General features: G+C 42.9%; 1 protein-coding gene across 4 annotated transcripts in view; it reads right to left on the bottom strand.

Moving 5' to 3' along the window:
* Window positions 1-3032: 3032 nt before the first annotated feature.
* Window positions 3033-13312, bottom strand: part of SYTL4 (synaptotagmin like 4) — a 72319-nt gene continuing 62039 nt past the window's right edge. For 2 of the 4 annotated variants that reach the window (XM_017891289.1, XM_017891290.1), the window contains 4 exons: window positions 9780-9888; window positions 7867-7966; window positions 6930-7138; window positions 3033-4715 (listed from right to left, as the gene is read on the bottom strand). In XM_017891289.1, the coding sequence (XP_017746778.1) occupies window positions 4567-4715; window positions 6930-7138; window positions 7867-7966; window positions 9780-9888 (567 nt within the window). In that variant the 3' untranslated portion in view covers window positions 3033-4566. Of the gene's footprint in view, window positions 4716-5279; window positions 7139-7866; window positions 7967-9779; window positions 9889-13312 lie in introns of those variants that run through there. The other 2 variants (XM_017891287.1, XM_017891288.1) reach the window with 1 other exon arrangement.

Below are 13312 nucleotides of genomic sequence, written 5' to 3' on the forward strand. Positions count from 1 at the left end.
TTTTTTGAGACGGAGTCTCGCTCTGTCGCCGAGGCTGGAGTGCAGTGGCGTGATCTCGGCTTATTGCAAGCTCCGCCTCCCGGGTTCATGCCATTCTCCTGCCTCAGTCTCTCAAGTAGCTGGGACTACAGGCGCCCGCCACCATGCCTGGCTAATTTTTTGTATTTTTAGTAGAGACGGGGTTTCACCGTGTTAGACAGGATGGTCTCAATCTCCTAACCTCATGATCTGCCCACCTCGGCCTCCCAAAGTGCTGGGATTACAGGCGTGAGCCACCGCATCCGGCCCAAAACACTCTTGAACTTTTTTGTCATTTCCCCTTCTAGGGCATTGGGCAGCAAATGTTATCTGAACCATCACTTCACTGTTAGGAAAACCCTGAAGTGGGAGAGAGCTTGGGAAGATGTATCCAATCAGAGCAGAATGCTCTCTGGGGCCCTCCAGCTGGCTCAGGGAAAAGAACCCCTTCTTCCTGAGGCCTCCCGTTTCTGTAGCAGAAGGCAGACAATTCTCTCCCTTCTTCAGAGGAGTTCCCAGCTTGTTACTTAAGAAACTTCAAAACCACCACTGCAGGTTGCAGGGAAAGAAAAGCAAAACAGACTCGGCCTCATGTATTAACTTCTTCAGATACTCATCCCCTTTTGAGAGATGAGCACAGAGCAGGTGGGAGCTATAGCAGCACAAAAATCAAGCCTTACCAGGCCTAAAATTCGAGGTGGAGCCACACACAGATCCCTGCTCTGACTGCAGTCCCTCTCAATGGTGTGCCAGTGTCTGAAAGAAAAGTGTTCTCTCCCTTGCTGCTGAGAAGCTTCTTTCATACAGTCATGAAACCCAGAGTCATAGCTAAGACTCAGCAGCCTCTCTCCTCCAGCTTTACTCAGGGGGTCATCAGTGGATGACTTCAGGGGAGAAGGAAGCAGGCTGGATGGGGAGGCAGAGCTCATAATGCTCGAGCACTATGTGCCAGGTGCTGTTCTAAACTCTCTACTGATTGACTCTGAAGTCTTCACAAGAACCCTATGAGGTAGGTACTGTTATTAACCCCATTTTACAGATGAGGAAATTGAAGTTGAGTGAGATTAGGCAATTTGCCTAAGATCAGACAGCTAGTAAGTGGCAGAGTCAGGATTTCAACACCAGCAGCCTGGCTCTAGAGGCATAGTGTTCTTAGACACTATGCCATCCTGATGCTACTTCTTTTCCTACTTTCCATTTAAAGACAACTGAAAGCTGTAAGCAAGGAGAAAGTTTCCATGTTCTATAATCCTACCCAGACACAAGGCTCAGAGTGGGCTCAGGAGGAAAGAGGGAAATGAAAGGCTCTCAACCTGAGAAAATTCAGTCTTGAAAGCAGAGTAATGGGACATAAATCATGAGCCCAGAACAAATGGGGGGAGCAGTGAGTCAGAGAGAAGCTCCTTCCACTGGGGTTTTAGTGGAAATCTCATTCTTTAAATGCAAAATAAAAAATTAGGGAGTTGCTGGGTAGAATGGAACATGGAGGAAATGTTCAAAATTGGAGCAAAAAGGTCCCTTCTCCCTCTTCCCTCCAGGGAAATATGGGAACTGTGAGAGGCAGCAGGCAAGTTTTGGGCAGAAGGCAGATACAATGAGTTCATGTGGGAAATCTCTTGTCAGACTAGGTCTGTGGTTCCAAAGGCAAAGACTACACCTTGGGCGAGATGAATGCCCTTCCTTGTGTTTATCGCTAACACTTCAAGTGGCAAGCCAGGACATGCCAGCAGGTCAAAGGCCCAAACAGAGCAGGCCCACTATCTGCGAAACAGAGCTCCACCTGGACCTGACTCAAGGAACATTTATATGCAACTGAGGAGCTTTTGTTTAATTTCATTTTGAATAGTCAAGGCAAGTCAATCTTGCTTTCTTTATGTAAAGTTTTACAGTAACCTCCTTTGTAGTCCTTTGAAGATGAGGATTTGAGAAATCCTAACTTCTAAAGTAGGGGAGAGACAGCAGCAGAATAAGGCTCACAGCCAGACCCAAAGGGGCTACCCCGACCCCTGTATATATTGTACCTCTCTCTCTGCCCACCTCTCCCCACTTCTCCCCATGCCCCACTCTCTCTTATCCTGCCTGTCCCTCTCCCCTACTTCTCTGTCTCTTTCTCACATACACACACACTCACTCACAAGCAGTACAGTCACTAAGTTGGCTAGGTAATATCCAAAGCATTGATTGTCCTACTTTTTGTAAATTGAACTTATTTAATATATTTTAGAAGAGGTGAGTCATCTCTTCCTTTGACTCTTCACCCATAACACACATATCATTCTCACAGGAGGCCGCATGGTGCAGTAGTCAGACTTTGGTTCAAAGCCCAACTCTGTCACGTGACAGTGGGCTTGCATTTCCTCATCTGTAAAAAGGGAAGATTTCCTACTTCATAAAGTGGTTGGAGAAATTAAAGAAATAGTATATGAAGCCTTGTACATAAGCAGCATTTGACATATATTAACGCCCTTTTGCACAAGAGGTCAAGAATTGCTTGGGTTCTACCTAGAAATCGAGAGCCTTATTTCTGAGCTGGGTTACTTGGCACCTGTGTTATTTCTCTCTCAAAACTACATAATGGTAGGAGGAGTAAAAGAAAAAGTCCCCGCCTCCCAGAGAAATTGAAGGATCCAGAAAGAAGTGCTTATAGCAGGGAATGTCTTCCCTCACCTCCTGTATGAACATCTCTCTCCTTCCTCCAGTATAGGAGGGTCTACAAAGCTAAAGGAAGGGTTCCTTTGTTACGAGATAGAAAAGTGGTGCCGCTTTTAGGATGACTTCTCAGTTCTCTCCTTAGATACTAAACACAAAGGACAAGGGATCAAGCTCAGCAAAGGTATCAGGCATTTAAGGTATCAGGCAGCAATGCGGGAAAAGGCAAATTTTCTTCAATCAGCACAGGATGGTTAGGGAAGAGCATTTATCACTTTGGTTCTTATCCTTCAAGCCATGGGAAAAGCAACAGTGAGTTAGGACATTAGAGACAAAAGCATTTATAGAACTAACAAACGCAAACATTTGACAAGTGAGAAAGCTTTATTAAAGCACATGTACATGTCGGGGGGGTGGGAAACAAAAGAGCAAGTTACAGCCCAGGATCCCAAGTTATGCCTTCCATTACAATTGCAATCCACACCAAAACAATCTTTGAAAACATTCCTCCATTCGGTTCATACATACAATAGAAACCATTGTATCTGCCCTTAATCCAGTGTCCTTATAGGAAATCAGTTAGCAGCTGACTCTGTTGAAAGGGATTTCCTCTCTGCTATACACTCCTTCCACACACAACTTTGGCTAGAAATGCTTATAAGAACAGAAAGGTCAGTTTGGATCAGTGAGTACCAGAAGATGAAACTTAGCTCACTAGACCCTTCTTTGAAAAGCCTCAACACACTACACCCATGTAATATGTAGGTCAAATTTAGGAAACAATAGCAAAAACAGGACCTGAAAGCTCATCAAGCAGGAAGTCAGAACCACAGGGAGACTCTGTCTACATTCCCTTAGAGCCCTTAACAGTCCCTCACCTGGAGAAACACTGGGCCAGTTGAGATAACACTTGGTTCTTCTGACTGACACAGTGGTATGTAGACCATGCTGTTTGATAACACACCCCAGACACAAACACTAAGACAGATGTGGTACATGAGGATAAATATATCTCATCTTTCATTCAAGAAATGAGGAGATCTCTCTCCAATGACTGCAATATCAGTTTAAAATACAGAAAATTCAGCATGGGCTGTGAGACACTTTACCCTCAGTCACTCCAGTCCTCTGAGATCAGCTAGAAGCTCTCACTGGGCATGCTCATGACTTTTAGTCAAAATACATTATCTAATTGAAGTGCTTTTCTAAAGCAGCTCCATTATAAGAGTCCCCCAAAGGTCTAGTAAAGATGTCTAGAACTAGAAAAGGCTTGGGAATTCTGTTAGCATTTCAAAGAAAAGCATTAGACCAAAGCAAGGTGGAAATTGCTTAAAAACTAGAACAGTTAAATTTAAAAGCCAAGTTCCAGAAGTTTATCAAGGTAGAAAATAAGTTAAAAGCATAAACTGGAGAGGAGAAAGAGGAAGGAACTACTCACTTCTCCCCACATTCCTCTGTCTTTAGTAACCCAATCCTGCTTCCCAGAGCCTTAAAACCCAGACTGGTCCTAATGCCAAAGGTAGCCAGGGTTTCCTAGGGAAGCAGGAACAATGATAGCAAGACAGAAGATAAAAGGTTGTTTTAAAAGATGTTTTTAAGTTAAGTAAACCTTATAAAGACATAAGAAAAAATGGACTCTGAAAATATACTAGATTATACACAGAAACATTTTGAAGAGATGCTTATTCTTGAGACTGCTTTAAAAAGGAGAACAAGTCTGCATCACTCTAGCCAGCATAATGAGATTTGCAGAAAATACATGTTTGTACACACACACACACACACACACACACACACACATCTATACACACACATTAAATTATAAATCTTTGCTCTTGGTTTCTTCACTTCCTCTGACTGGCCCTTGCCAGGGCTGGACCTGCAGAAGAGGACAGGGACTCATAAACCCAGCTTCTGCTTGGCCATTGAGGAACGGAGCTGCAGAGTCCCTTCTGCCCAAGACCCTGGGTACTGTCGCATCTTCTGCCACAGGCTCACTTCTTCCCCAGTCGAGTCCATCCAGTCCACCACTTCCCCATTACTGTTCCCTGAGGAGAAACACCAGAGGAGGCTAAAGAGGGGCCCCACTCTCAGCCCACCAGGGAAGATGGGTTGTACAGCAAGAGTAGCCACCCCGTAACAGTTTTCTGTGAGGATGGGCTGATGGGCACAGCAGTCAGGGAAGTGCTCCCTCATCTGTACTCCTGAGACTCTGTCAAGAGACTCTGGGTTGGTGAAATCAGACTCCAAATGGCACGCAGTTACTAAAGACTTTGTATTCTGAGGCTGTTACAGAGTTCTAGCGCCTGACACCTCATGCCAGAGCTATTGCCAAATGTACTTAAACTTTTTTCTTTTATTATTATTGTTATTATTATTTTGAGACAGAGTCTCGCTCTGTCACCAGGCTGGAGTGCAGTGGTGTGATCTTGGCTCACTGCAACCTCCGCCTCCTGGGTTCAAGCGATTCTACTGCCTCAGCCTCCAGAGTAGCTGGGACTACAGGCCTGCACCACCACGCCCAGCTAATTTTTTTGTATTTTTAGTAGAGACAGGGTTTCACCATGTTGGCCAGGATGGTCTCAGTCTCTTGACCTCGTGATCCGCCCGCCTCAGCCTCCCAAAGTGCTGGGATTACAGGCGCGAGCCACCGCGCCCGGCCAACTTTTTTCTTTTAAAGCTCAACACCTTTCCTCTAGCTGCAGACTCCAGGTCAGAAATGAGGATCGTATGTGGCCCCATTCCTATTCTCTTTTATATTCACCCATTAATTCAGCAAACATTTATTGAGTGCCTACTGTGTGCCAGGTACTCTTCTAGGCTCTAGAGACACTAGTAAACAAAGCAGAAAAAGTCCCTGTCCTCAGGCAACTTTCATTGGAATAGAGAAGACAGAAAACATACAAGTAAATAAGAGTATTTCAGATAGTGAGATTAACATGATGATGTAAATAAACGGGTGATGTGTAGTGCCTGATTCAGGACCTACTGTGCAGATGGAGTGGTCTGAGAACTCTCTGAGAAGGTGACATTTGAACCAAGACCTGAAGGATGAGAAGGAACCAGACTTTCCATTCAGAGAAAACAATAATTGCAAAGGTTCTGAAGTGGGAATGAGCTTGGTATATTTGGAGACCAGAAAGTTATGTGGTTGAAGCATAGTGAGCAAGGGGAAGAGTGATATGAGACAGATCAGAAAGGAATAGAGGGCACAGGTTACACAGGGACCTGTAGACATGGTAAGAACTTTGGATTGTTTTCTAAGCACAACAGAAAGCCACTGAGGGGTTTTAACAGGGGACTGACACGAATTGACTTACATGTGTAAAAACATCAGTCTATATGCTTCATGTTAAATGTTCTGTGTGATTATTAATATGTAAGTATATTACTATACAGGTGCAGAGACTGGACAGAGGGCAAAGAAGAGGATCCGAGACTAAGCTCTACCAAGCACCAACATTTAGAGTTTGGGTATAGAATGCAGCAACTACAAAGAAAACTGAGAAGGGGTGAGGAGTAACTTAAAAGGGAATCAGAATGCAGTGTCAATAGAAGTTCAGTGTTTCAAGTGAAGAGGAGAGATCTACTATGTTAAATGGTGCTGAAAATTCTAGTGAGATGAGAACAACACTTTGGCAAGAGCAACTGCTCAGCAGAGTGATGGGACAAAAGCAGATCACAGTGAAGGAGAGCTGAAGGAGAGGTGAGAAGTGGAGAAAATTCTTTCTAAGAAACTAGAAGGGGAACATGTGGTCAAGGGAAGGTTTACTTTTGTTTCATAAGATTGGAAATACCAGAGCATATCTGTATTCACCCCTGGTAGGTAGGGAGGATGAAACTGAGAGATGAAGATTATAGAAGTGAGGTCATTGAGAAGGGTGAGGGGAGGTGGCCCAGAGCACTTGGAGAGAGCTTGGCTTTTGCTAGCAAGGACCCTTGTTTCATTATAAACAGGAGGGAAGATGGAATGTATAGGTACATACATATAGGTAGGTATGTAGATTTTTTTGGTGGGAAGATTATGGAGTTCCTGGCAATCAGGGTTACATTTATCTGTGCATATATCAGTGCATGAGCTCAGCCTTCCCCTAGTCCTGGCACATAGTAGGCACTCAATAAGTATTGGCTGAATGTTAACTGAAAGGAAAGAAGACAACTTTCATCACAGAGGAGCTTTGTGTTGGGGGGGCGGGGGTGGTAATAGGAGTAAAACAGACAAGAAGCCTTCAAACAAGTGAGGATGAGGGAGGGGATCTCACCAGTGCCAACACCCAGCCTGACCCCTCCCAGGAAGTCATTGCTGGCCAGGGGCTCCCGGTCCCACACAGTCAGTTCCAGGCACATATGTTGTAGATCTTCCAGCCTCACACCATTGTAGACAAATGTATGGTTGTAGTGAGGATTCAGGGTCTTCTTCATCACAGGAGTTTTACGTTTACTGGCCTTGTTCCTCATGGGAAGGAGGTATCTGGCAGAGGGCGGGGAGTAATCAATAGCCTACTCAAAGCTGGCAGTTATCTCTCTAAATTCCCCTTTCCCCTACCACAGGACTAGCCCAGGAAGATGAACCCACATCCAGATCCTAGTACACACGCCCCTCCTTGAATCTGCTGAAGCAGAGTTCCCACTATCTCTACTAGATCATTCACCTGATTCAATTCCTTTAACCTAGAGAGAAAATGAATGTAATAGTATTAGTGAGGCTATTCTGTGCTCCACTGAAAATGGGTTTTAAATATTTGGCTCTGTTTCTACTAGACAATTTATCTCTTTAAATAAAACCAACAGTAATATCTATAAGCCTAGCCAAACATGATTTCTAGATAAATTAAGACAAATCTGTCATTTGGGGAAAGCTTAAAAATTGTGGGAAACAAGGCCCTGAATTCCCAAATCTAGACACTCAGAAGGCACAGATTTTTACCCAGAATTAATTAAGAGCATGAGTCAGACAAAAGTCAGAACCTGTCTACAACCCTCTTATTTGGAATATCAAGTCTACAGCCCAGTCCAAACTGGGCTCAGAGCAGTGCAAAGGTGGTGGAGGTTTTGCCATTACCTAATTTCAGGAACAAATTTGGTTGCCGGGAGTGGTAAGACACACTGGATAATATCCACAGAGAAAGTTAAATTGGGTTCTTCTCTTAGCTCTCTTGTTCTGAAACTGTTTAGTTTTGGGCTGGTCTAGGGACTCACCCCTTGACAAAGCTGTCTGAAGTCCCTCCTGCTTTGGCAGCCGTCAAGTTCTTGGCTTCTTTGATCCACACCTGGAGCTCTCCCCCTTCCCCACCTTTACCTGCAAGGGATGTCAGCCATAGCAAGTGAGCCCCTTATACCTCTAGGTTTATCTTGAGCTTTGTTTATGCAGCACTTTCTTTCCTTGCTCCTAAAGGCAGCGAGCTCCATAACAGAACCATGCCTGTCCTGTCTCCTCAGTGCCTAGCACAGTGCCTGCCAGTAAGCAATAGGCGCTGTATTAATAACAACCACAATATCAATAAATGCCTATTGAAAACTGGCTATGTGCCAGATACCATGTTAAGCATTTAATTCTCAAAACAACTCTAGGAGAGTCACACTATTTTGGTCCTCATTTTGTATATGAGAAAATTGAGGTTTAGAGACATAAAGTTGCCTGATATTTGTTTAATTATTTAAAAAAGAGGGAACTCCGTTTGAGTTCTTGATTCCACCCCTACTTCACAGGACACACCAGGCATCATCAATTTCAATCCCCACCTCCCAATTGAAATATCTCTTTCTCCACTAGTCCCTTCCCCTCAGTCTAAATATATACTAATCTCATCTCTTTGAAAAAGTACTTCTAAAAGAAAAGCTCCCTTTAACCTTATCTCTTCTTCAAGCTATTCTCCATGTCTCTACTTTCTTTCACCATCAATTATCCTGACGGAAAAAAAGTCCACACTTAACCACCTCTACTTCTTTGCCCATTCACTCACCCTAGTTTCTAGTGAAATCTGGTTTCTGCTTTCACTGATCCACTGAAAATGCAATCTAATGCCAATCGGCCATGTCTTCTCAGACCTCATCTGGTCTGACCTCCCTGTAGTATTTCAATACTGTTGATAACCCCCGCCCCTTCTTCTTGAAGCTCTCTCCTGATAACCTTTTACTTCACTGGTGTTTCTTTCTCCCTTCATGCTTCAAAATGTTGCTGATCTCTCTGGTTCTATACTTGCCTCTCTTCTCTAGTCATTCTACATACCCTCTTTGGGGATATCATTGATTCCCCCAAACCTTCTAGATGTGACTCTGCCAAAGGTGTATTTTTTCAAAGAACTTAGGTGACACATTGCCAGTGGATCAAGTGAAACTCTTTATCATTAAGTTCAAGGCCCTCTTCAGTCAGGCTCCCACCTCATGTCCAGTTCCAGCCCCACACCCACATCTAGTGTACCAAAACTCCAGTCCCACTAAAATAAGGGACACACTCACAACCCCACATTTACCATGCCTTTTTAAAACCTTTGCTCATGTTATCCCCTCTTCTGAAAATGCTCTTCTCTTCTCATCCTGCTCCTTTTCTGTCTGGTAAAGTTTTAAGATCCAGTTTTAATGTTACTTCTTCAAAGCTCTCCCAAATGTAACCAGACATAATTGACGACTCCTGTATCTGTGTCCTTTTAGCACATGACAGTCTTTCTTACCAAAACTTAAGCTCCTCAAGGGAAAGCAAGTATGTTTTACTCATCTACACAACCATAGTCACTAACACAGTGGCTGGCATGTTGAATTATTCTTCCCCAGCTTTCAACTTCCTGCCCTTCATACTTTACCACCTCTCCCAGCCACCCTTCTCAGCCCCAAAGTTTCTGTTCTCTTCTGCCCTCTTAGTAGCTTGCCACAGCTGGACCAAGACCAAGTCCATTTAATAGGCCTAAAAAAAGAAAAGAATGCCAACCCTAAGGCATTCCCTTCTGGTTGGAAAAATGCAGAGAGGCTTCCTTAGTAAAGGAACCTCCCTAGCAGATCCAGGGAGCACCCCAATCTGGTCTCTTCAACAGTGCCAGCCAGTAGCCAGCACCGGCCTCACACAGATCCTGTGCAGAAGACTGAGAGCTAAATCCAGGACCCCAAAGAAAACTCACTCTTTTTCCGGTCACCTCCAACAGGGGGTTTGGAGGCTGGGATGTATTTCAATGAAACCACCAACTCGCCTTTGTGTGATGGCAAGCCAGTCGGGGACTCAGCACTGATCTGAAACACAGGGAAACCCAACAGGTCAAGTTGGGTCTCTCAGGAATTGCTGGGACTTCTCCCTGAGAAAATTCTAAAATTACCCCCCAAGAACAGCATCAGGGTAAAAGAGGATCCTTCTTCATATGAATATAATCCAGGGTCCCTAGGCCATGGCAGCCACAGGTTTCTATGGCAGTTTCTTTATAAGGAAACAGGGCAAAACCAACAAAGAGTCTTCTGCAATACCCACTATTATGCCACTTTGGGGGTATAGTTACTCTATTCCAAATACTCTCAAAGATCTTCAAGCAAGGTTGCCATACAAACTCACGAAGGACTGACAGCATGACGGAGAATCTTGCTACCAGCATTGTTAGTAATAGCCAAAAAGTAGAAACAACCTAAATGTCAATCAATATAGAAAGAGTTAAATGAGTAATTGTAGTGTCCTTGTAGGGCATATGGCATGCAATCATCAAAAAAGAATGCAGTGAATCTGTACATGCTGACATGGAAAGATATTCAAGACATAGGGTCAAGTCAACAAAGCAAGATGCAGAAAAATGTTCCACTTATATTAAAATATATTCATATTTGTACATGTGACTATAAATGTATGTAAATAACGATTATCATTATCACTTACGTTAGCCCTTACTATGTGCTAGGCACTGTTATAAGTACTTTAGGTGTATCATTTTGTTTGATGACTGTCTCTATGAGATAGGTACTATTATCCCCATTTTATAAGTGATGGAAGAGAGGAACAGAGAAGCTAAGTAACTCGTGCAAGGTCACACAGTTAGTAATTGGCAGAGCCAAGATTCAAATTCAGACAGACTGGTTCCAGAGTCCATGCTTTTAAACACTATACCACACTGCATAGAAAAACCCAGGATACGAACAAACTTATCAACGTTTCCTCTAGGGAGGGAACAGAATAGGGAAGACGATGTTCCCTTTTTCACTCTAATAAACATTTAGTGTCTTTTAATGAGAATAGTATATATATCATTTGTATGGTATTCAAATACTTTGTGTTTTTAAAAAGAGGGCTTGTGGGGGGGGGGGGGGGAAGAGAGAAAGGGGGTTTTCAGCCAGGGGCAGTGGCTCATATTTGTAATCCCAGCACTTTGGGAGGCTGAGGTGGGCAAATGCTTGAGTCCAGGAGATCGAGACCAGCCTGGGCAACATACCAAAACCCCGTCTCTACAAAAAACACAAAAATCAGCCGATGGGCTGGTGTGGGCCTACAATCCCAGCTACTTGGGAGGCGGAGGCATGAGAATCACTTGAACCTGGGAAGCGGAGGTTGCAGTGAGCCAAGATCGTGCCACCGCACTCCAGCCTGGGTGACAAGAGCCAGACTCTGTCCCTCCCCTCAAAAAAAGAAAAAAGGAGGGCTTGCAAAGATCTGAAGGATAGGTGAAACTCTGTTACACAAATTTGAATATGCCACAATTATAAATTTTGCATTTATGTAAGTTATCTTTGATCAATGTCTGTCTCTACCACTAGAGTCGAAGTGCCAAGAGACAGGAATCAAGCCTATTTTTGTTCATCCTAGTATGCTCAACACTTAGCAAAGTATCTGGCACATAGTAGGTGCCCCACAAATATTTACTGGATGAATGTAAGAGTGAATGAATGAATTTCTGGGATGAGCAGCAGGTGGCCTATTGTCTTTGACTTTGATTGGCAGAACTGGTTCACTCTACTGGACCTCTCTGCATGACTGTTCCTTATGCTTTAATATCCAGAGCATGAGCTGATGCAGACTAGAGGTGCCCTTTCACCTGCTTGTTTTGTTTTGTTTTGTTTTGTTCTTGTTTTGTTTGAGACAGGGTTTCACTCCCACAGCCCAGGCAGGCTGGAATGCAATGGCACGATCTCAGCTCACTGCAATCTCTGCCTCCCAAGCTCAAGTGATTCTCCAGCGTCAGCCTCCCAAGTAGCTGGGACTACAGGCACACACCACCACACCCAGCTAATTTTTGTAGAGGGGGGGTTTTGCCATGTTGCCCAGGCTGGTCCGAAACTCCTGAGCTCAAGCGATCCGCTCACCTCAGCCTCCCAAAGTGCTGGGATTACAAGCAGGAGCCACCGCACTTGGCCTTGCCTGTGTTAATTGGGGTTCTTCTAACCTAGGTCCTCACCAATGCTAGGAAGGCATAATCCCCACAGGTTTGGATCAACATACCACATACCCAGAACACACAGTTTAATATATGTGAGAGAGACAAAAGAATCAGGAGGTAGATGCAGGCAAGGGAAAACTGAATAGGAGCAAATGGATTGCTAGGGAAAAAACAAAAACAAAACCAGAATCAACAAATGTAGAAGTTAAAATCGATATATAATATGGGAGTGGTCTTTCTGTTGTTTATAAAATGTCTATACAATTTATTCATTTCTAGAAAATTAATTTTTTAGAAAAGTTCTGAGAGTTTCAGTGGACTCTTAAAAATTGGAGTTTAGCATTAGCTAGAAACTGGCATCTTTGTTTTAGTAGCACATTTTTATTCTGGCTCCAAATATTTGCAAAGAGCAAATACCTCCATGTTAATGTGATTTCTTCTCTTTATATAAAACAGTTTCATTGGCAGTAGTTCATGATGATTTACAGTGACATTTCCAATATAATTATATTGACTGTAGAGAATGACTTGGGTGCCACATGGTTAAGAAATTCTAAATTTGTAATAATATGTTATAGTTTGGTAATAATTTCTTCCCTGTCTTTTTATTGCTATATAATAATTGTATGTATTTATGGGGTACATGTGATATTTTGTTACATCCATCATTTTGAACATTTATCATTTCTTTGCATTGGAAACATTTCAAATCTTCTAGCTATTTTGAAATACACATATTTTTGTTGACTATAGTCATACTACTGTGCTACTGAACGAATTCCTGTTTTATTAGTATTTAAAGGGACAAATTGAATGTTGTCACTATTTTTTTTTTTTTGAAAGGGCAACAGCTATCAAAATATTGGATGTATATTTGCTTTCACTCAGCAATTCCACCAACAGGAATTTCTCTGATAGTTACATTCACAAAAGAAGACCAAGATATATTACAGCATAGTTTTAAGAGCGAAAAAGAATTCAAACAACTTAAATGCCTATTAGTGGGGGAATGGTAAATAAATTATAATACAGGCACATGAAAAAATACTATGCAGCAGCAATTAAAATGAGATAGATCTGTATGTGATGGCACAAAAGGATGCCCATGATATATTGTTAAATGAAAAAACAAAGATGTGTACAATGAGGTGCATGTGAGCCCATTTGTGTAACAAAAGAAAAAATATACATGTAAATACACAGATGCATATCTGTGCTGCTTAATACAAAATTTCTTTTTCTTTTTTTTTTTTGAGATGGAGTTTCACTCTGTTGCCCAGACTGGAGTGCAAAGGCGCAATCTC

This window comes from Rhinopithecus bieti, unplaced genomic scaffold (assembly GCF_001698545.2).
Source record: "Rhinopithecus bieti isolate Rb0 unplaced genomic scaffold, ASM169854v2 scaffold_21188, whole genome shotgun sequence".
Taxonomy (NCBI): domain Eukaryota; kingdom Metazoa; phylum Chordata; class Mammalia; order Primates; family Cercopithecidae; genus Rhinopithecus; species Rhinopithecus bieti.